The 22509-nt window shown below is 49.2% G+C and overlaps 3 protein-coding genes across 3 annotated transcripts; 1 reads left to right on the forward strand and 2 right to left on the reverse strand.

Annotated features, from left to right (window-relative positions):
* Window positions 1–2594: 2594 nt before the first annotated feature.
* On the reverse strand, window positions 2595–3552 carry LOC136459935 (probable calcium-binding protein CML31). Its single transcript, XM_066459780.1, has one exon. The coding sequence runs from the start codon at window positions 3367–3369 to the stop codon at window positions 2866–2868; it is 504 nt and encodes a 167-aa protein (XP_066315877.1). The 5' UTR covers window positions 3370–3552; the 3' UTR covers window positions 2595–2865.
* Window positions 3553–15444: 11892 nt separating this feature from the next.
* On the reverse strand, window positions 15445–16462 carry LOC136459936 (probable calcium-binding protein CML31). Its single transcript, XM_066459781.1, has one exon. It carries the CDS (start codon window positions 16087–16089, stop codon window positions 15589–15591), a length of 501 nt encoding a protein of 166 aa, XP_066315878.1. The 5' UTR covers window positions 16090–16462; the 3' UTR covers window positions 15445–15588.
* A 5365-nt stretch (window positions 16463–21827) lies between these two features.
* On the forward strand, window positions 21828–22289 carry LOC136459937 (putative calcium-binding protein CML19). Its single transcript, XM_066459782.1, has one exon. The coding sequence runs from the start codon at window positions 21828–21830 to the stop codon at window positions 22287–22289; it is 462 nt and encodes a 153-aa protein (XP_066315879.1).
* The last annotated feature ends 220 nt before the right edge of the window (window positions 22290–22509 follow it).

Below are 22509 nucleotides of genomic sequence, written 5' to 3' on the forward strand. Positions count from 1 at the left end.
ACAACGGGTTTCCTTCGCTCGTCCCATAGGTAGCCATCAGCCTACTGTTGGTATTTCTTAACGTTTACATAATGAATCCGCAAGCGTACAGAATTATCATTGTAGCTTTCACCCAGAAGTATTCATGGTATCATATTTTCATAGGGAACAGAGGTATTTCTTCTAACTAATTCGTCCAAGGACAACACAAGGATAGCCGATGAGGGTGGAGATGGATTTCTATGGTTTAGGGTCTAAGGATAGATAAACTCTACTTCTACTTGCATACTTCGGGCACTGGATCACACCTGGTCTGCCAGACGAGGCTGGCCTATAGCTCTACGCCGTATCTGAACATGGGGGGGGGGTTATGAGGGACGGACAGAGCTATCACCACCTGCCGCCTACCCCTCAACCGGAGGATACGAGGCAAACGAAGGTAGCCTCTAGCCTAGACACCACATCTATGCTATCAACTACTACTCTAGTGCGCTAGCAAGGGTTATTCGTCTTCATCAAGGCCCTTATACTAGAGCATCCGCCTCGAGAACGGACGATGGTCCCGCAAACAAGTAAAAGTATAGCTTAACTAATCAATAGACTTTTATAACCAAATGAATCACGAACACTTACTAAATACCCGTTGAGGTACAAAGTCGGTGTTCGCCGAGGTACAAGCGGAGGAAGGTAACCGACAAGCCTTGCACTTCTTCCCCGAACTCTCCCTCACATCTCTCCCTATTACTCCTCTAGAGCTAGCTAGGGCCTAAGCCCATGGAGTGGTGCTCTTGCTCTTGTGTGTTGTTCAATGAGGAGATGGGAGGCATCCTTTTATAGGTGGAGAGGAGGGGGTCATTTGAAAAATGCCTCATCCCCTCATGGAAGGTGCAAACCACCTCCTCTTCATTGATTATGCCGACATCCCCACCTGGACCGACCATGGGAAGGCGGTAAGAGGCGATCTGTGAAGTTTAGGCCCGAACAGGGCCACTAGGGGTGCGGCCACACCCCCACTGGGGCCTTTGGGCCCCATCTTGGGTGGGTCGACTCCTTTGGACCTCTTGAGTGGGTCCATGTGGGTGCCCGGTAAAGATGAAGCGATTTGATTTGGGTTTAGCCTTATTCTCCTCTCGTTTAGGCCCTGTTTTGCTTGGTTGTGGGCCTCTCTTTTGGACTTGTGTAGAATGGTATTTGTGCTTTGTTCTCTTGCACATTTTTAGCCCTTTTATGTGTATTTCCATAAATGCCCTCCTGCAAATGATAAATCACCAAAACCCGTGGAATTCGTTAGTTATAAACCCTATTACTAAGTTTGGTGTTTATTTCAGTGAATTTTATGCGAGTGTTGGCGGTTAAAATTAAGAGTTAAGGACCGCCAACAAACTCCCCCACACTTAACTCTTCGCTTGTCCTCGAGAAAAGTTAGAGATAAAAGTAATCACGAGCATAACATCCTAAGATATATGGCTATACATGAAAGTTATTCCAACACATTCTTTATGCAAGTGGAATATGTGGCGTTAGCTAACATGCTTGAGACGAATATGGATTGAGACGAATACATGCGTATCCAAACAAGGCCTTAGGTGAAAAAAGTCTAGCTCACTCCCAGTCAACTATTATATACAGGCTCTGCTCGCTGATTTATTGTGAGAGAGAAATATTATTCTTTTGCTAAAAAAGTATGGCTCTAAGACAAGCGAACAGAGTCACAGTCGAGTTTGCTCTAGGAAACTAATCTAAACCAGAACATTCAATAAAACAAGTTCATTTTACCAAAATCGGCAGGGCCTAAAACAAAACACATCATGACCAGGACCATTTTAGCCGAGACCACTAGTACCACATTATACCTACTTAGCCCTGGTTTAGTTTCTTCCTCTAAAGTTTACTTTTTATTTCATCGAATGTTTGACATATGGACGGAGTATTAAATATAGACTAAAAAATAACTAATTGCACAGTTTGTGACTAATTTACGAGGCGAATCTTTTAAGCCTAATTAGTTTATGATTTAACAATGTTGTGCTACAGTACACACATGTGCTAGTGATGGATTAATTGGGCTTAATAAATTGGTCAAACGGATTACTGATGGATTCTATAATTTATTTTGTTTATTAATATCCAAACATCCCATACAGTATTTCTTGTGATAACCGACACTTGAAACTTTACGCACCGGATTTAAACGAGCCCTCGGTTGCCAAATGCTGCTACCGGTGGCGGTGATTCACACCGCCGCGCGACCACGTTGCCGGAAAAGATTGGCGTTTGCACCACACACACGGGCCTGGCCGCCTGGCCCACCGCCGACCACGAACACGCGGGAACGTCCCGTCGTCACAGGCGGAACTGGGCCCATTGGTTTCCGTTTGGGCCGCGTTTCCTCGTCATAAATGATGCCCCGTTGGCGCGCTGGCTGAAGCTGATGCGACGCCGATCACCTTCCTAGCTCGCTTTCCTTCAGGTTTCGTCGGATTGTTGACCGCAGCACCAGGTTAGAGACGACGTGAAAATGTCAGATGCACACGACACGACGAGGGACCTACGCACTGTTCTAGACTCCATGTACACACTTTGAAGTTTGAACTTTCAAGGCTACAAATTCAGTATTTCTTTTAGATAGTGACAAATCAAATAAACAATGGGCAATTCAGCTTCACAAGGGAAGGAACTGGTACTATATGTATGAAGAACAGCACTGCACGCTGAACATATCAACGAATAACGACTATGCACATCACAACATAGCTTACAATCCTAGCTGCAACTAATTACTTATTTCATACACAAACAACGAATTAACCAAATAATGAATGAATGATGAAGCAACCCCATATGAACAAGCAAGCACGAACACCAGCAGCAGCAGCAGCAGCGTCATCAGGCGGCGTTCATCATGATCTTGAACTCGTCGAAGCTAAGCACGCCGTCGCCGTCGAGGTCGAACCTGCAGATCATGTGCCTGCACTCGTCGACGTCCTGGTGCTCGCCGAGCCTGGCGAGCATCCGCCTCAGGCTGGCGGGGGTGATGCACCCGGCCTCCATATTATTCTCGGTCTCGGAGTACATGACGAACGCCAGGCGCAGGCCCCGGTGCCGGTCCTCCTCGCCGGCGTCCTGCTGCAGGCGCGCCACGAGCCGGGCGAACTCGGCGGCGTCCAGCAGCCCGTCGCCGTCCGCGTCCGCGTCCGCCACCAGCGCCTCCGCCTCCTCCGCCGACACGGCCGCCTCGGCCCCCAGCGTCGCCCGCATGCACTCGCGCAGCTCGGACGCCGAGATCCGCCCGTCCGCGTCCGCGTCGAACGCCGCGAACAGCGACCCCAGCTCGCTGTTGCTGCTGATGCTGATGCTGCAAGATTGCGACGACGGCGCGGCGACAACCATCCTCGATCGGTGTCTTTGCTGAGATGCGATGGTGGTCAATTCGTCGAGTCGGCGATGCTGGATGGGATAGGTTTGGCCCTATTCAGCAGATTTATTGCTGCGGTGGCTAATTCGTAGTTGCTGTGAGAGAAAAAAAATAGAACTGAGAGTGATACAGTGCTATAAACTACGCAGCTAGGTGCTGCCAACCACGGTGTTGCGAGGGTGAGGCGTATATATAGCACACTTCATAGAGAACAAGTAATTAATGAGGCGACGCGCATTTGGAAGCTTCACGGCATGGCGGGAGAACGCCAGAAGGGAGAGGCTGCCGTGTGGCATCTTGCATTGGACCGAGGAAAGAAGAAGGCCGGGGGAGGCGGCGGTCGACTTCAATCTATACATATCTATAAAGAGCGTGCAACCACCCAACTTCCGTCGCTCTCACAGATCACTGTTACCGGCACAGTCAACGTGAGATGTTTTTCGCGATGAACAGTAACAGGTTTGTGAACAGTAACGGGTTCCTATGAACAGTCCTGACCCATTAAGAAACAGTAACGGATTTTTTTTTATCAGCGCAGTCCAAATCTTTTGGGAACCGGCAGTAGAACAGGCCTCGGTCCTTTTTTTTTTAGCACGCTTCCAATATGCTACTTTTTTTCAGCATCACTTTAAGATCTGGTTTAGTTCCTCCTCCAAAAATTTACACCCTATTACATCCAATATTTGACATATGTATAGAGTATTAAATATAGACTAAAAAATAACTAATTGTACAGATTACGACAATTTTGCGAGACGAATCTTTTAAACCTAAGTAGTCTGACAATGTAGTGCTACAGTAACACGTGTGCTAATGATGGATTAATTAAGCTTAATAAATTCATCTTGCGGTTTACTGACGGATTCTGTAATTTATTTTTTTTATTAGTATCCGAACACCCCATATAAAACCCGATGTGACACCCTAAAACTTTACGCTCTGAATTTAAACAAGACCTAAATAGACATCACATGTTACAATGTAAGTGGTGCCAAAATAATCTCTCTCCTATTTTTTTTTAGCATATCATCTCTCTCCTATTTGAGCATCACTTTGGCTACACGTTGTGGAGGGCCTTAGAGTATCTCCAAGAGCATCTCTAATTTTTGGCAAGATTGAAAAAACTGCTCTCCAGCAATTCCATATCTTTCCACACTTAGGAAATTCGATATAATCGTGCGGATAAATACACTCGCCCATCCATCGGCCAATTTAAAGGTGAAAGGATGTTGGTAAGAATAGAAGTAGGACATGATTCCTGATGCAAAATATACAATACGGAGAAAATAAAAAATGTTTAGAATGATTCAGAAGTAGTATGGCATTCCAGGTGTAAATTGTCTTTTATATTTTAGGACCAAGATTTTAAAAACTATTGGAAGAACCCAATAAATATGCTTGTAGATATAGATAGGTGTACGTACGTATACCCGGACCAAAGAGTGGACTGGGGCCAAAAAAAACTGAAAAAAGGCCAGAAAGTGGAGTGAAAAAGTGGAAGAGAATCGGGAACATTGGAAATTCCGTGGCGTACTAGAAACTACGCGTGGCGTTACCGCGTGTCTACCCGTGTTTGACCAGCCTGTGATGTGAGTCCATTCTTGAATGAACTCTATTACTGGTTATGCTCCCGTGTCTTGGATAATCTGAAGTCACCCATGCACATTTTAGCAAATGAAATGTTAAGAGAAAATGAAAATTGAAAAGGAAGAGCCACATGGGAAAAGGAAAGCCATGAGCAAGTGAAACAAAGAACGCTGAGCAGTTGCTGTGACCTGTGATTGGAGAATGGAAAGAACTGGCATGTTAATAATTTCATGCACGCCTTCTTTTTTCCTGTATAGTATAAAATATACTGTCAACGTGTACAAATTATGGCTCCGTTCACGTGCCCTTAAACCCGGCTTAGATCCGTTTATTTTTTTATTCGGAACAGTATTTTTCTCTCACAAATTCCTCCAGATTCATCCAGATTCCTCCGGATTCCTCCAGAATTTCTCCTCCGTTCGCTTGAAGGAATTTGGAGGAATCTAGATGAATCTGGAGGAATTTGTGAGAGGAAAACACGGTTCTAGATGAAAAAAGAAGCGGATCAAGCCGGGTTTAAGGGCACGCGAACAGGGCGATAGCAAGGTTAGACCTTTTGCATCTTACGATTAAGATGAATCTGAAATGGAAATAAAACTGAACGAAACAATGATTTCTTTCTATCCCAATTCTGGTATCAGAAATCACATATGAAACACTGGCTCCATGTAAAACAACTATTCAGGGAAAATTATCACCAGGAGGATATATTGAGCATATTTCCTAGATTTCAGTTGCCTGAGCTCTCAGGCGACGAGTTCAGGGCATTGGCCTACTGCTTTGCTGCTGAGCTGACAGAAGAAAGAAGAAAGCCTATGACCGTTGGCCAGCACACATCGCCTGTTCTTTTGGAAGAAATCAGGCGCCTGTTTAATAGCAATTCCCTATATTGAGTAAAGATATAGTACATGTTCTAATAATTAGTATTGTTATAGTAGTCACATTAAAATTCAGCTTGCCATCAGAAACTATATCGGTTTTTATTCTACTGTGCCTCTGGAACAATTAACAGAACTCCCTGCAGAGTCAAAACTGAGAAAGAAGAGGTGTGCACTCAATAACAAATGACAATAACTGTTGATTTTTGAAGTATGATATCTGTAGAGTTTTATTTGGAGGCGTGGTTAAGTTTTCACAACTACTATTTACAAATCTGATGGAGTACAACTATCTCTAGTTTTCAGTTCTACTTTGACAAAGTTCTTCATCTTCCTGCACTATGTAATTTCAGAATACCACCTTCAGTGGTCAGTTTTCAACCATTCACCTTTTTCAGGTATCAACCAATGGAGTAGGAATTAGGATGATCATAATCAAAATTTTCACTGCAAAAATATACAAGATCGATCAAGACCTGTTCAAGCAACTTATTAGCAGAAACTTCTGACATGGGATATAAATCCTTAGAGTTGCATAGAACACAACTTTTCATTGTTAATTCTGAAATAACAAAAATGTATAGGATTATTTATGAGCGTGAGGCGTAGACACCGGTAAAGAGTTAAAATTTCTTGTTAGAGGCGGAAGAATATGCTCCTAAGTTTCTATCATAATATTTTTTTACGAAGAATAAAATATAATTACTTCGGAAGTATAAAAGATTTGCACCATACGTAATTAATGCATCATTGTTCGTTCACCATGGCCATAAGAAGGTATCCTAACTATAATTCAGGAAGTTTGATCATACTTGCATGTTTGTGATTTGCTAATTACTGTCTTCCCTCTTTTACATTTCAAAAGAATTCATATGAGAAGGATTACTTCAAATCTAAAAAAAAAATCACTAAAAAGATAGACATCATGACAAAATATAGTACAGTGTCACTTTCCATGTCGTACATTATCGTCAGTGATAGATAAGATGCTTACACAACAGGGCAGCTATGGCACCCTCTTGCAGTCAACATTTTATTTTCGTCTTGCCCTCTAGTGTCTATCTGATAGAAAGGGCTGCATAAATAGTGATGTCTCCATTCAGTGAATAAAATATAAGAAGCACACACAGGACATGAAAAAAGTATCATTTACCAGGGAGCTTGAAACACAAGAGTCATAAGCTTTAAACGCCATGTTCGTTTGGGCTGGTTTGGCTTATAAGCCATGTCGCTGAAAGTACTGTTGGCTGGTTTGGGGTGAGAGAAAAATAATGTTCGTTCGCTGATAAGCCATGGCTTATAAGTCAAATACGACCAAGCGAACAGACTGAAAGTGATTTTGTGGATGATCATGAGTTCAGAAAACCACAAGCACAGCTTTACAAACTTGGTTTGCTAAGTCAAATTGGAATTGTTTTCACATCTAGCCATGTATATAACAGGTATGAAAAGGGTGGATGGAATAAAAATGTTTACAAGGCTCTATATTATACCCCATTGCATTTCTTCAGTAGCATATCAAGCAGGGTAGAATATAAGAGATGGTTGTACACAAACAGTACTAATCCCAAATTCCACATGAAACACCATGCTGCGATGATGCTCAGAAGTTATAGGTACACATCCAAGTTGGAAGATGTGAAGTCTTCCTGCGGAGGAGAGGCCAGCGAGAAGCTGCCTTTTCCTGCACGGCCAAGAGATAGAGGCACATCAATAGTGCAAGGGAGATGTTCGGTGTTATGCTTACACGGAGGTTGGAGGAAATCTCCCATGTGCGCACCTGCCCTACTTAGGAGGGCTCCCACGCGGATGCTGGCTTCGCCGGTGGCCATCCCGCGCCACGGTCGGGCGGCCGTGTTCGCATCGCCTCGCCGCCTCGCTGGTGCGCCGCGTCCGCACCACAGGCCAAGGAGATGCAAGGCCTGCCGGAGGAGCTGGCTGCTGCTCCCTTTTGGGCAGCCGAGTAGGGAGCGGAGCAGGGCGCCGACGTGCCGCGCAGTTGAGTCGCGGACCGAGCTTCATTGCGAGGGCCGAGCGCTCCACCGACGGGGACGCCGCGCCGGGGTCGCCGTGGGAGGGGGGCCACCGTGGCTTCAGCGCTCGAGCTTCACGCCCGCGCCGGGGTGGCCTTAGCCACCGTGCTTGCGCTCGCCGCCCGCTCCAGGATGGCCGGAGCCGCCACGCGCGCAACGCCGGTCGCGCAGGGGTCGCAGGGGCCGCTGGGGCTTCTGCCCGCGCCGGGATGTCCGAGACCGGAGAGGCCGGGGTCGCCGCGCCCGTACCTCGCTTGTGCCAGGGTCACCGGGAACGACTCACACGCACCCCGCCCGCGCTGGGGCTGCTGGCCCACCGGGCCGCGTCGGGATGAGGGAGGTGCGGGGGCGGCGGAGGATGGCCAGGTCGAGCGCGGTTGCGCCGCGCAGCTCTGTTTCCTCTGCACGACGGGCAACCCTCGGGAAGGTTCGTGGCTTTACGGGTCGACACCCGAACCGACCCGCAATCGGACGGACCAGATCGCATGAACGCTCGATCTAACGCCTAGCGAGTAAACGGGTGACGTGGCCCGATCCGCTGCCCGTCTTTTGGAGGTAGGATTCCTATAGTAAGATGCGACGACGTTTCAGCGTACGCGCAGCGGGTGGCTGGTTTGTCCTGGGTGGGAATACAAGAATCCGTGGGGTGGAGGAGAAATTGATCTCTCCCCAAACCAGCATGACCCAAAATGCATCCCCCAAACTCTGAGCGAATGAATCAGCAGGAAAAGAAGCGTTGGGCTTGGGAAAAACAACAACAAGAAATCCTAATCCAAGCTCCCGGCGAGGAAATGGTGTTCCTGCTGCCCGCACTACTGTAGCGTATGTGTTCAAGGTGCTCGTGTCCCTGCTGCCCGTACTGGTACATCCACTGCGCAAGCTACCGGTGATCCCGGCAACTATTCTCCTTCAATCTGTGCTTCGCCCGTCGGTGGATGGTGATCATCTACCAGCGAAGGGTAAGTTGCTATTGGACATGTTCACTTCTTATCGACCGTACCGTTTCAACGAAATAACAGTATTTTTCTCTCACAATAAATCAGCATCAGCATCAGTCGTAGTACTGCTACTGGTTTTCTCTCTGCTGATTTATTGTATTTGTTTGCCTTCTCTGTCATAGTTAGAGTTTTTGAAGTTTATATTTTTCATTTTTCTGGTTATACCCACCAGCACCAAGAGGGTTCACAAAGTATTTGCAATCAAATGGAAATAATTTTCCAGAAAAAAAATTATTTTGTAGGTGCTACATGAGGCAGCCTACAATGTCTCCAAATGATCCATGTTCTCTAAAGGAACCCCGTCACCAGTTGCAAGCAATCCAGTACGTGATATAGATACACAAGACAAGTAGACAACGTGACAATTGACATTGGTGATGATGACAGCATCTAGGAGTTCAGGATTGATAAGCGATTGAACTGTGGTTACGTGATAAAGATGTTAGATTGGTAAGTTATCTTTGCAACTTTGTAAACTTCCAAGATATGTCCATGCCAGCCCATACTAATGAAACTATGCATCTGTTTTGTTTTTTTAATAGAGTTAAATTTACTGATGGCCCTTGAACTTGTGGCCCTGTGTCAATTAGATCCATAAACTCTCAAAACCGAAATCTGAACCCCTAAACTTGTTAAGTCGTGCACCGCAGGCCCATACACTTTGAGAGGATGGTGACTAGGATATTTTTTTACAAAAACCACCCTGCCACAATTATCTTCTACCTTCGTCATCAGCGCGGAGGCCGCAATGGCAGCGTTGGTGTACAACAGCGACATGCTGAAGCTGGCCATGCTCGTGGGCAGCTCTGTGTAGAAGAAGTCGATCTCCCCGATGACGCCGAACGCCTCGGCGAGCCCCACAAGCGCAAACAACGGCACCAGCCAGAACACCGAGATGGTGACCCCGTGCAGCGCCAGCCGCCGCCGCCGCCGCGCGCCCCCCACCGACGCGCTGCTTCATGGTGAGCCCGCTCGAGCCGAGGCGTCGGTCCATAGTATCGGCCTGCTTCACGGCGCGACTTCCCGTGAAGCTGCTCCAACTGGTCCATCTGGTTCATGTCTAGGACGCGGATCGCCGACTTGAGCTGCTCCACCTGGTGCACCGTGCATAGCCTCTTCGCGTGGTGGTAGTGCTGCTCGGACGCCACCGCGTCCGAGCCATTGCAGGGCGCGTCCTCCTTGGTGCCACGGAGCAAGCATGCCTTGTTCAAGAGCCTAAACGAACGAAGCTCAAACGCCAACGTGTTCGCCTCGTCATACCACGTATATCCTTGAAACGCTGCTTCTGCTTGCTGCATGTTGGGACGTGAGTGAGTGACGTACCTCAGCTTGTCCGTGGGGACAGCGAGCTTGCAGTCCTTGAGGTGATGGTACACGCCATTGACATTGACGGTCTTGTCCGGCAACCACGCCCTGTGGTTCCTGACCGCCTCGCCGACTGCAGAGCCTATCGCGACGAACATCTGCCTTTTGCCCTTCTCCTTGATGTAAATTGAAGGCCCGATCCCAGGACCAATTTAGACTCTCACTCGCCAAGACTGACGGAGGTGGTGAAGGACGCGCCGTCGAACCGGCCGCTCAGCGTCAGCGTGCTCGCGTCCGTCTGCCTTGCGTCCGTCAGCGACGATGGCGTCGGCGAGACATTGTGGCACAGCTCGGACTTCGTCTCTCCATGCAGCTCGACGTCGTTGACATCGAGTAGCGGCAGCTGCTGCTGCGCCGCGCGGCCGCCCTCCGTGCGAGACGACTCCATGTTGCCATGTTGGCCACGTAGCTCGGGAAGAACGGCAGGTCCGCGGGCCACGTCTTGCGCTAGCTTGGCATCGGCATCGGCTCGGACGCGGAGGTGAAGGACGCGTCGTCGAACCGTCCGCTCAGCGTCCGCAGGCTCGCGTCCGTCAGCGACGACGGCATTGGTGAGACATTGTGGCACAGCTCGGACTTCGCCGGCGTGCGGCTCGGCAGCATCGACGTCTGAGTAGTGGCAGCAGCTGCCACTGCGCGGCGCGCCCGCCCTCGGAGGGCCGTCGTCCACCTCCACGATCCTGACATCGTTCTGCTCAGCATGAGCCCTGGACGAGCGCCTGCATTTGCCGGAGCATCAGGTTGGCCTGCCGCCGCACCAGCTGGCCCCTCAGCAGCGCCTGCAGCTTCACCATCCCTCGCAGCGCGCACAGCCTGAGCAAGGATGACTAGAGGTAGAAGATAACTATGGCAGGGTGTTTTTTGCAAAAAAAAAAATTATTTTAGTAAGCACCTCTCGAAGGGGTATGGACCTGTAGTGCATGACTTAACAAGTTCTGGAGGGCAGGTATTGATTTTGAAAATTCGTGGACCTAAATGGCACTGGGTCGTCGCCAGTGTATTTAACTCTTTGTAATATTAGGCCAGTGCTTGGTTGCACAATTCAAATGATCCCGTCGATGGAACTGGTAGGAAGGTAGATCAGTATTGGGCAGATGTAACTAAAACATACAACACCACCACAGAAACTAGTCCTAAGGGAAATCGAAACCAACTGAAAAATCCGTTGGGAACGTATTAAGAAACCATCAAGTGATTTCCATGGATTTTGGGTAAGAACTACTAGAGTGTGGCAAAGTGGGATTAAACAAGATCAAGGAAAAAGCAAAGGAGATGTATGCCGATGACGGTCAAAACAATGATAAGCCCTTCACTTTGGAGCATATATGGAAGGTAGTACGCCATGATAAGAAGTGGTCAGCATATTAAACAAGGAAAAGGAAAACAATGCAAAGACTAACCCAGCCCAAGTGGTGAATTTGGAAGAAAAAGCGGCCAATGGGCCATAAGAAAGCCAAGAATGAACGTAATGGCAAAGGGAAGGGAACTGATGCTTTGGCTGCTTTCGGTGAAAAACTTGAAAATTCCATTGAAGTAAGCAACGAGGCTAGGACAGAGAGAGAAGATGACTGAATTCAGCAAAGCTCGGCTGATAAGAAGATTGAAGCAGCTAAGCTTAATAATGAAGCAGCTCATCAACAAAATAAGTGTAAAGTGCTAGACACATATACACAGCCGATGCTTGTGCCTACTGATCTGCTTATTGCAGAAGCTTTGGCTGCGAGAAACAAAGCACTGGAGTCTGGAGAGCCTAAGACTTGCTTTATTTCGTAAGGTATGAGATTGGTTAATCCTGAACCAATTAGGTAGAAATATTTATTTATATATATATACTACCCTTAATGCTTAAAACTTTCACAACTTATATATATTACTTTCACATGAATACTTTCCTATAACTATATATATTACTGTAGTTCTATTAATGTACTGTCCATCTCTTTTTCTTACAACGAAGTTGTTATTTTACTAGCTCACTCATCTTATTTTACAGGTTGATGATTAGTACTTGAGAATGTCGATGGCTTCTATCTGGAGGACGTTGGACATATTTCTGCAAGCAAGAAGACTTCTGAAGCGACGGCTGGAGATTATCTAAATACTATTATCTAATTATTTTGTCGTTGCTATCTATATTTCTATTCTTATTGTAATGGACGACGATATCTATGTCATGGCTGTTTAGGTGCATGCCACTAGTATTTATATTTCTATTTTTATTTTAATGGACAAAGGTATCTATATTTAGATGAAAGATGTATCTGTTTTATGTACAGTGAGTTGTGATGCATAGTATGCCACATATTACCTTGTCACACATGTTCCTTTGTTTGTGGTGCATGCAAATACTCATTAAATTTTAGTCTATGTAGAAACTACTACAACAAACCACATATTGGAATGGTTGATGTCTAAGTTACATTGTGAGTGACTGGCCCCGTTCGCTTCGCTGAAAAAATAAGCCGAAACACTATTTTCTGCTGATTTGTTGTGAGAAAAAAACATTGTTCCGGCTGAAAAAATAAGTTAAAAAGTATGGATTATAAGAGAAGCGAACAGGGCCAAGGGGATGATCGGTAGTGTGTGAAATTTAAAGGTTGGAAGCTTCTTACGGTTGGTCATATACACTATTGGATGTGTTTGGTTTGTGGAGTCATCCCATTTTTTATGAGGTGATGCATCATAAGTTTATCCTATGAATTTTGATAGAATCAACTCATCCTCATGCATACACTAATTATTCGCTTGTAAGGAATGAGTTGGTGATGAATCAACTAATTCCATTCCACAAACTAAATACAAAAAATGAGAAGTGAAAAGATGATGAATCACCTCGTTCTCCAACCAAACACACCCTACGTGACCGACTCGACTTAACTCAAAAAAGATTGAGACCCGGACATAATGAATAAAATATATACTTTTTCTACAGCGACAGGGAAGATGGACCCAGGGACATGAAAGGGAAATGAGCAGTGGTGGCTGTTTTTTTTTTTTTTTTGTGCTTCGTGGCCTACACTTAAGGCCTCTACGATCAAGCTGAACTTCGACGATCTTTCTCGGAACAGACAGGAGAGGCGGGCATGGGCGGCATTGCGAGAGACGGCACTGCAGTACTCTTCTCGGCATGGCGTTACTTCGAAAGGTGTGCCAGTGCGGCGGAGTCCGAGGCGTTGGCATGTGTGGAGGGTCTGCGTTGGGCCACCCAATGGCGAATGGCACAGGCGATTTTAGAGTCTGATTGCGCACTAATCATGTTGAAGTTGGGGAGTAGCTGGAGACAGATTAGAGCTAAGCCCGATCATCATTGAGGCAAAGGGGCTCGCTCGATCACTTAATAGTTGGAGAATTTCCCAAGTAAAGAGAGATGGTAACCATGTAGCAAATGCATTAGCAAGATTAGATAGACAATGTAAACATTCTGCGGCTTGGCTGGGGAGAGCTCCTACGTGTGCTCAAAGCCCTATAAATGCCGATTGTAATTATGTGCCTGTCTAGCCAATAAAGCTCTCTGTATACTCACAAAAAAGGCCGCTACGGGCTTTATACATAACAAGCCAAGGCCTTTATACGGCGTGGGTCCCATCTTAAGGCCGCTAGAGGCTTTATACAGTCTTGAATCCTCGTGCTTAACCGTGTGTTTGGATGCGAGGACGATGAGGGATGGGATGGGATGGGACGGACCCAAGATGCGCGGTGTTTAGTTGGGAGGCTACCGGGAGTAAGGACATCCCACGTAAGAATATTTCCGTGAGATTTGGGCTCAGCTTGCCCCCGAAAAAACAACAGACGAGGATGTCCCAACTGGGACGAGCGTTATCAACTCGTGCGTGAGGATGAGGACGAGACCGCTGCCTAGGCACCGGCGAGGTCCGATGGAGAAGGAGAGGAAGGAGCGTCGGCTGGCGGAGGTGTGGAGGAAGACGAGCATGACCGGCCGCCTAGTGAGCTTCGGCTCCTGCTAGCCCCAGCGCGCTCCGTCTCCGCTCCCCCCCCCCCCCCCCCCCCCCCCCCCGGTGCGCGCGGCCGAGGGCCGCCCGACCCCGGCGCCCGTGCGACCAGCTCCGCCCCTGGCCTCGGCGCACAGTGGAGCAGGGAAGACGACTGGCGCACGGCCAAGTGCCGGCGGAGGAAGAGAAGTGGGGCTTCGTGCTGCGTACGGTTGGGATAAGAGAACGAAGGGATAAGGAAGAGGAAGAAAAAGAGGGAGAGAAAACTGACAAGTGAGTCCCATATGTCAATGAAAAAGGAGTAAGAAGCATGAGAAGAGACGAGCACGTGGGCTCTACCTGTCAGGTAGTTATCCTACTTTTGATGTCTCTAGACCAAACAGAAAACAGGCCCGTCCTAACCCTCCTCAACCAAACAAGAAATAGAACTGTCCATACCTCAAAACAGAGATGGGGTCATCCTACCCCACATTATCTGACAACCAAACGATACTTTAAAAAATCTAATATAAACCAGATCCCCACATTATCTGTCAACCAAACGATACCTTAAAAGATCTAATATAAACCAGATCGCTCAATAAACCAGTTCATGGTACCAAAATCGGCACGGCCTAAAACAAAAACACATCTTGACAAAAACCATTTCAGCCGGGACCACTGGCACGGTGGCACCACATCAGTACATCAAATCTAATGTGGTCACCTACTGCTACCGGTGGTGATCCTGTCATCCCTCATCTCATCTGTGACACACCACCGTGGTTCGACCAAAAGATTGGCGTTTGCGCCACACACCAGCACAGGCATAGTCCCGTCACAGGGCGGGACGGGGCCATTGGTTTCCGTTTGGGCCGCGTTTCGTCGTCATAAATGACGCCCCGTTTCCGCGCTGGCTGAAGCTGAAGCTGATGCTGATCAGCTTCCTAGCTCGCTTTCCTTCAGGTTTCAGGCGGTTAACGGCAGCAGCAGGTAACTTAAGTGACGACGTGAAAATGCCATGCGCACTGTTCTACACTTCTACTCTCCGTATCGTTCAACGTGTACACACTTTGAAGTTTGACGTTTCATCAAGGCTACAAATTCAACGTTTCTTTTAGATAATGACACATCAAACAAACAGTGGGCAATTGCAGCTTCACAACGGAGCTGGTACACTGTATACATGCATGGAGCACAGGCGCAGCACTGCACGCTGAAGACATCAACGAATAATAACGACTATGCACATCACATTGACATAGCTAACAATCCTAGCTGCAACTAAAAACTTATATTTCATACACAAACAACGAATTAACCAATGAATGAATGAATGATGAAGCAACCCCATATGAACAAGCAAGCACGAACACCACCACCGCACCACCAGTAGCAGCGTCATCAGGCGGCGTTCATCATGATCTTGAACTCGTCGAAGCTGAGCACGCCGTCGCCGTCGAGGTCGAACCTGCAGATCATGGCGCGGCACTCGTCGACGTCCTGGTGCGCGCCGAGCCTGGCGAGCATCCGCCTCAGGCTGGCGGGGGTGATGCACCCTGCTTGCCCCTCCATACTATTATTCTCGGTCTCGGAGTACATGCCGAACGCCAGGCGCAGGCCCCGGTGCCGGTCCTCCTCACCGGCGTCCTGCTGCAGGCTCGCCACGAGCCGGGCGAACTCGGCGGCGTCCAGCAGCCCGTCGCCGTCCGCGTCCGCGTCCGCCACCAGCGCCTCCGCCTCCTCCGCCGACACGGCCGCCTCGGCCCCCAGCGTCGCCCGCACGCACTCGCGCAGCTCGGACGCCGAGATCCGCCCGTCCGCGTCCGCGTCGAACGCCGCGAACAGCGACCCCAGCTCGCTGCTGATGCTGCTCGCGGACGACGACGACGCGGCGACAACCATCCTCGATCGGTGTCTTTGCCGAGGTGCGATGGTGGTCAGGTCGTCGAGTCGGTGCTGCTGGATGGGCTAGCTTTGCTTCCTTCTTCTTCTTCCTTGTCGGCGGCTTTCGATCCGATCCGCTACGCTCTAGTATTGCCTTCTGTTATGTATAAGCTCGTAGCTAGGTGCTGCGAACAATGGTGTTTGCGAGGGTGAGGAGTATATATATATAGCACACTCCATTAATGAGCGCGACGCGCATTTGGAAGCTTCAAGGCATGGCGGGAGAACGCCAGAAGGGAGATCGAGGCTGCCGTGTGGCAGCTTGGACCGAGGAAAGAAGGCCGGGGGAGGCGGCGCGCGATCGACTTGAATGCCCAGTGGACTAAATAAAAAAATCCCCACCCCACCTACAGAACAGAAATGACTGGGAACTCTTGGAAATTCCGTGGCGTATACGACGACGTTTCAGCGTGCGCTCAGCGGCATGCGGGTGCCTGGTTTGGGCTGAGTGGGAATATACAAGATTCCGTGGGGTGGAGAGGAGAAAAGAAGAGCTCACCCACGCCACGCGCTACGAAGGCAGACAGAGGAAGAAGCGCCGGATGTTCCGAGCTTGACGTTATTGGCGTGTTCTCCGGTCCGACTTGTCCAACCGAGTCGGTCCGCGCAGGTGGCTTTCTCATCCGATTCGCAGGTAGTACGGCGCTCCGCGTCCTTCGAGTTCGAAGCCGCCGCCCGTCCTCCGACCGAGGGACCGACTCTCCGAGGCTCTGGGAGCCATGCTCTCCTCTCATACTCGCTCCCTCCGTCTATAAAAAAAAAACATAATTCTAGCTTTAAATCTAAATATGACGTGTGTCTAGATTTAGAGCTAGAATTGTTTTTTTTTTTTGGATAGAGTGAGTAAATCCTTCCACGGTCGCGCACTTTTATTTTTGTTGTAATTTATGTTTTCATAGATTTTTTATTTCACGACCATGACCCTTAGGACACGTATTTCATTCCACATATTTGTTTTAGTAGTTCTATAAACTTAATAACAAAATTTCTTTTAACTACTCCTTTCGTTTTAAATTATAAAACATTGTGACGTTTTTTAGACATTTAGTTTTAGAAAGCATTCTGATTTAATATTTTTTAGAACAAGTTACGCACACAGGCGTTGTTGGGCACACACTGTCATAAACAGAGTGATGACAGGGGGGTTCTCTCGTGCCATTCTTCTCCGTCCTGTTGCGCGCGAATCTTGACACGTGGTTGTTCCCCAACCAACCACCACGACGACTCTTTCAATCTTATCTGTCGCATTTGGTTTCCATGCCACAAGTTTGACTTGATTTGTAGAAAATACGTACAATATTTATATCTCCAAATAATTTTATTAAAAAACTAGATTCAAAGATCTTTCCAATGATACAAATTATGTACCATAAATATTAATATTTTTAAATATATATTTTATTAAAGTTATTTATCGGGAAATAAAAACGACAGATATTTTAGGATGGAACGAGTATTTCGTGCCATGCGAATCCGGACACAGGTTAATGTTCCAATAAGATCTTTTGTGTGTGACTTTGATCCGAATGGCAAACGGGGAATTCGTGGGCACGCGCGCGAGCATTTGAAAGATTGATCAGCAGTTGAACCAACCTTTCGTCATGGACGGGCGTTCAACTGTAGAACTCAGCGCGTCTGTGAATTTTAAAATGAACTCCGGTGAAAGTTCCGTGAAAAAGGTTCTAGATTCCGTGGGCAGCTGACGCCAAGCCCACGTGTATGGTGACGTAGATGGTAGATCCCCCGGTTTGTTATCCACTCCTGTTTGCTTTTTGCATTGCACCTCTAGCTACGCTCTGTTCGCTTAGCTTATAAGTCGTATTTTTTTAGTCAACGAACATTATTTTTTTCTTATAACAAATTAACTAACAGTGCTTTCAGTCATGACTTATTAGCTAAGCGAACAGGGCAGTAATTCACGCTCGCGCAAGTTGTTTTTTTATTTAGTACACTTTGTCACGTGGTAACTGCTTGTGAGGGCGCCTGCCGATGCTGATGTTGAGTTTTTGCCGATGCTGAATTCCTATCGCAACTTCTTGATGATGATATATATAAGCAAAAAACCACGTTCACGTTGACAAACAAATAAAATAATAACGAACATGTTTGGATCATGGCCTCCTAGATTCCTTCTGGACCTGGCAGCCCATCCTGGGCCCATCGGCCCATCAGGCTTCAGGCAATGCAGATTGGCCCAGACAGGATTCTTCCTACTACGCCACTATATTTTTTTCTTACATATAGCCCGTTTTTTCATTAGGAGGGAGTATAGTTTGGTAAATAAATACAACAACAGGCATCCCGGTAATCCCAAGATTACCAAGACCCCAAACACCCGATACAAGTAAACAAGAAAACAAGCAAGAGAGGTAGGGAGAGGACTCATCACCATAGACCTAACCGATACGATCTGTAGAAAAACTCAACACAAAGGCTGGCCAATCAGAAGACGAAGCCGCGGTGGCAAAGCATCCACCAATAAGAACCAAGAAAAGCGACAATAGCGGCCAGGTAGCGGCTGTGAACACCGAGCGACTGCATCGGCAACTCCAATAGCGACTAGGTAGCCACTGTGAGCCGAGCGACTGCAGCGGCGACATCAACAGCGACCAGGTAGCCACTGTGAACTGCGCGACTACGGCGGCAACATCAACAGCGACCAGGTAGCCGCTGTGATCAGTCGAGCGACTGCAGCGACAACATCAACTGAGACTGATGCGAAGAGTAGAGTGAAGCACACGCATACACAGTACAGTAAGGACCGGCTCCGACAAACGGCGCGGTGGGATCCAGCGGAGTGCATCAACAAAGCGCCTTTAAGAAGGTGATGACATCCGCGGACGCCATCTTCGTTGGGAGCGCCACCTGTCGTCGGCCCAAGGCAAGAAGCCTGACGAGGTTTTCACCCTGGTGGCCCAGGGCCAGTCAGACGCCGGCCGCCGGCTACCGCCTAGTAGTGGTGGCCAGCGGCCAATAGGACGGCGGATCTGGCCGTAACACCGGCTGCCGCTGGCGCCGGTGGCACTGACCACCCGACCATGTGTCTTCCCAGCACCGCCCGGGCCGGAATCCGGGGCCGACGCCGACGCCTTCCACCTCACCGCCCGCCACGTCCGCGTCCTGGTACAGCCGCACGTCGCAGCCGCGCCGCAGCGGGAAGTACGCCGGCACGCCGCCGGAGCTCTGCCGGGCCGCCGCTGCAGCAGCCGCGGGGACGAACGTGGCGGAGATGCGGATGGCGCACCCACCACCGGGCTTGGTCGGGCCGCGGCCGTCAGGGCGGGAGAGCCCGAGCCACAGCTTGTGGGCACGGCCAACCCACCGAGCGCCGTCAGATCCGGCTGGTGCGGACCAAATCCGGCCGTCGTGGACCAGATCTGGCCGGCCGATCTGGTTTATGCATGAAGCCTGGTGAGGTTTATAGTCAGCTACTAGTAACTGGGACTGCTTGGAAGGATTATACATGTTCAGTAGTAATTTGTTAGTAGCATCGTGTACCTTTCTTAGGGTATAATAAAAGGAAGTAAGCATTTTTTGACTGGAAAAGTGACCGGCGGTTTTCAATTACTGGGCTGTGTTGAACGGATTGGACCCAACTATGTGTTTGGTCAAACAGCTGGAGTTGTTGCACGCCGGCTGTAACAGACTGGCTGGCGTCCCAATTTTAAATCCGGCTGCGGCGTTCGTCGTCCGGCCAGCTCCTCTTCTCTTCCTCCCTAGTGTGCAGTACAGCGACTGCGTGCAAAATTATGTTACAGATGGGTGAACTGTCAGTGTCGGTAATACTGCTCACCTGTCTGTCTCCTTGTTCAAAAAAAAAAAACCATCGCATAGTGCAGCTTTGGCCAGGCATTTCTCGATTCTCGTAGCATCACTACCGAAATCCTCAAATTTACCGAGTGTTTTTATATTTACCGAGTGTATTTCATCGGGCACTCGGCGAATAAGTTCTTTGCGTCGGCAAAAAAAAAACACTCGGCAAAGATGGGGTTTGCCGAGTGTCAAAAAAAAACTCTCAACAAAGAAATAAAATCTTTTTTCTGACGAAAGAGAAGAAAAAAATGAAAAAAAAAACTTTGCAGAGTACTCAGATCCAGAACACTTGGCAAACAAATTTTACTATAACTCCGCCTCCCCCCTCCTTTCCAAATCCGTTGCGCGCAGGCACCCAAAAAAATCCGCCGCGCGCCTCACCCCTCCTCTCTCCAAATCCGCCGCGCGCCCCTCTCCCTTTCTCCGGCGGGGACCCCGCCCCTCCTCTCCCATTCTCCGGTCGTCGCCCCACCCCTCCTCTCACCTTTCTTCCCCGGATCCAGCCGCCGCACCGCCCCTCCTCTCCCTTTCTCCGGCCGTCGCCCCGTCCCTCCTCTCACCTTTCTTCCCCGGATCCGGCCGCTGCACCGTCCCTCCTCTCCCTTTCTCCGGCGGCGCCTCTCTCCTCTTCATCTCCCCCACGGGTGGCGGCGGCCCTCCCTCTCCCTCTCCCTCTCCCCGAGCGCGGATCTGGCCTTCCCCCACCACCGGCGAGCCGGAGCACCTCCACGACTGGCGGATCCGGCGCCCCTCCCCCTTCTTCTTCGCCACTGAGCATGGACCGAGTCACGACGGCCCCTCGACAGCGGATTCGGTCGCGGCGGGGGTAGATCGGGCTGACGCGGTGGCAGATCCAGTCGCACCGGGGGCGGATTGGGTCGCGGTGGCGGCGGATCGAGACGCGGCTGGGGCGGATCGGGTCGCAGTGGCGGCGGATCGAGGCGCGGCGGATCTGCCCCGTCCACCTCCAGCGATGGCCGAGGGAGGAGCGGTGGATCCGGTGATGGATCGAGCAACCCCGACTGCGGCGGCGCGCGGGGCTGGGCCTTCTTCCCCGGCGGCACTGGCGTGGTGGTGGTCCTGGTGGCGGCGGCCGATGGTGGCGGCGGCCGGCTTGTTTTTTTTCGAAAAAAAAGTTTGCCGAGTGTTTTTTGGGCACTCGACAACGTATTTGCCGAGTGCGCGACAAAAAACCCTCGGCAAACTAGCGTTTGCCGTTAAAACGTTTACCGAGTGTCGTTTGCCGAGTGTAACACTCGGCAAGCTCCTGTATCCGGCAGTGCATAATGTTCCTGATGACATATTCAAGCATTCTACCTAATCATTCCATGAATAAAAGTTGGTCAGTTGGATCACAGAACATTCTGTGTCAAATTAAACCAAAAAACGAGAAGAAGACCAAACAGAGCGAACGAAGCAGCCCAGACTCAAAGCAAGATCAGAAATTTATCAACGCCGGCCGGCTAGTCATGCACCATTCTAGAGACGTCAGACTCTCTGCAGGCCGGAGCAGCTGACGAGGTCCCTATCTGTCGGAATCGGCTGCAGCTCTTCTACTCTCAGCAATTGACTATTGCAAAGAAAGACCCAACCCATGGTGCTACGCTAAGAAATTTTCTTGGCACTGTCAGGTAGTGACCCGTTCTTTATGCCTTGAATGTATCAACACGAACCCACCATTGGCACGCAACGCAGGCATGATTGCAGCTCATAAAGTCATAATAGCTGCAAGAACCGAGCGCCTGAGCGTGCCATTGCAGTTGCAGTCTTGCAGACAGACCAGATCAGCAAAGGCAAAGTTCCCGATAGTCATTCGCGTAGCTTGCCTGAAAAGGAAACTACTAAAACCAATCGCTGAACCTTGCCAAGGTTGAAGAAGATCAATGGCGGTGTACGCATCATCCGAGTTCAGCCGCGTGTTCTCGGCGCTGGACCGGGACGGCGATGGCAAGCTGTCGGCGGCCGAGCTGCGCCTCTGCATGAAGGCTGCGCTGGGCGAGGACGTGTCGGCGGAGGAGGCGGACCGCCTGGTGGCGTCGGCGGACGCCGACGGCGACGGGCTGCTGAGCCAGGAGGAGCTCCTTGTGCTGGCGCTGACGGGGACGGCGGCGGCGGAGGCGGAGGAGGAGGACGAGGGCGAGCGGCGGCGGGAGCTCAGGGAGGCGTTCGGGATGTACGCCATGGAAGGCGAAGGGTGCATCACGCCGCTGAGCCTGAAGCGGATGCTCTCCAGGCTGGGCTACCACCAGGACATTGATGAGTGCAGGGCCATGATCTGCAGGTTTGATCTCAACGGCGACGGGGTGCTCAGCTTCGAGGAATTCAAGGTCATAATGGATGCATAGCGTACCGTAATTAGCAGATTGTATTGTGCGTGTGATTTACTTATTTTGGTGCTTGTTTTGATTTGTTCATTAGTGTCCTAATTCAAATTGTTAATTGGTACTAGTTTCTGTGTCAGATCATGTATGAAAAACGAGATTGTTTGTATGTATATGGCCATTGTTCTTTTAATTCTGTTTCTTCTTTTAATCAGTAACCAATTCTGTTTCTTCTTTTAATCAG

Source organism: Miscanthus floridulus, chromosome 6, assembly GCF_019320115.1.
Source record: "Miscanthus floridulus cultivar M001 chromosome 6, ASM1932011v1, whole genome shotgun sequence".
In the NCBI taxonomy this organism is placed as follows: domain Eukaryota; kingdom Viridiplantae; phylum Streptophyta; class Magnoliopsida; order Poales; family Poaceae; genus Miscanthus; species Miscanthus floridulus.

Excerpts from the sequence above, each read along its gene's own strand:
- LOC136459935 (XM_066459780.1), bottom strand. The coding sequence starts at position 3,369 with ATGGTTGTCGCCGCGCCGTCGTCGCAATCTTGCAGCATCAGCATCAGC.
- LOC136459936 (XM_066459781.1), bottom strand. The coding sequence starts at position 16,089 with ATGGTTGTCGCCGCGTCGTCGTCGTCCGCGAGCAGCATCAGCAGCGAG.
- LOC136459937 (XM_066459782.1), top strand. The coding sequence starts at position 21,828 with ATGGCGGTGTACGCATCATCCGAGTTCAGCCGCGTGTTCTCGGCGCTG.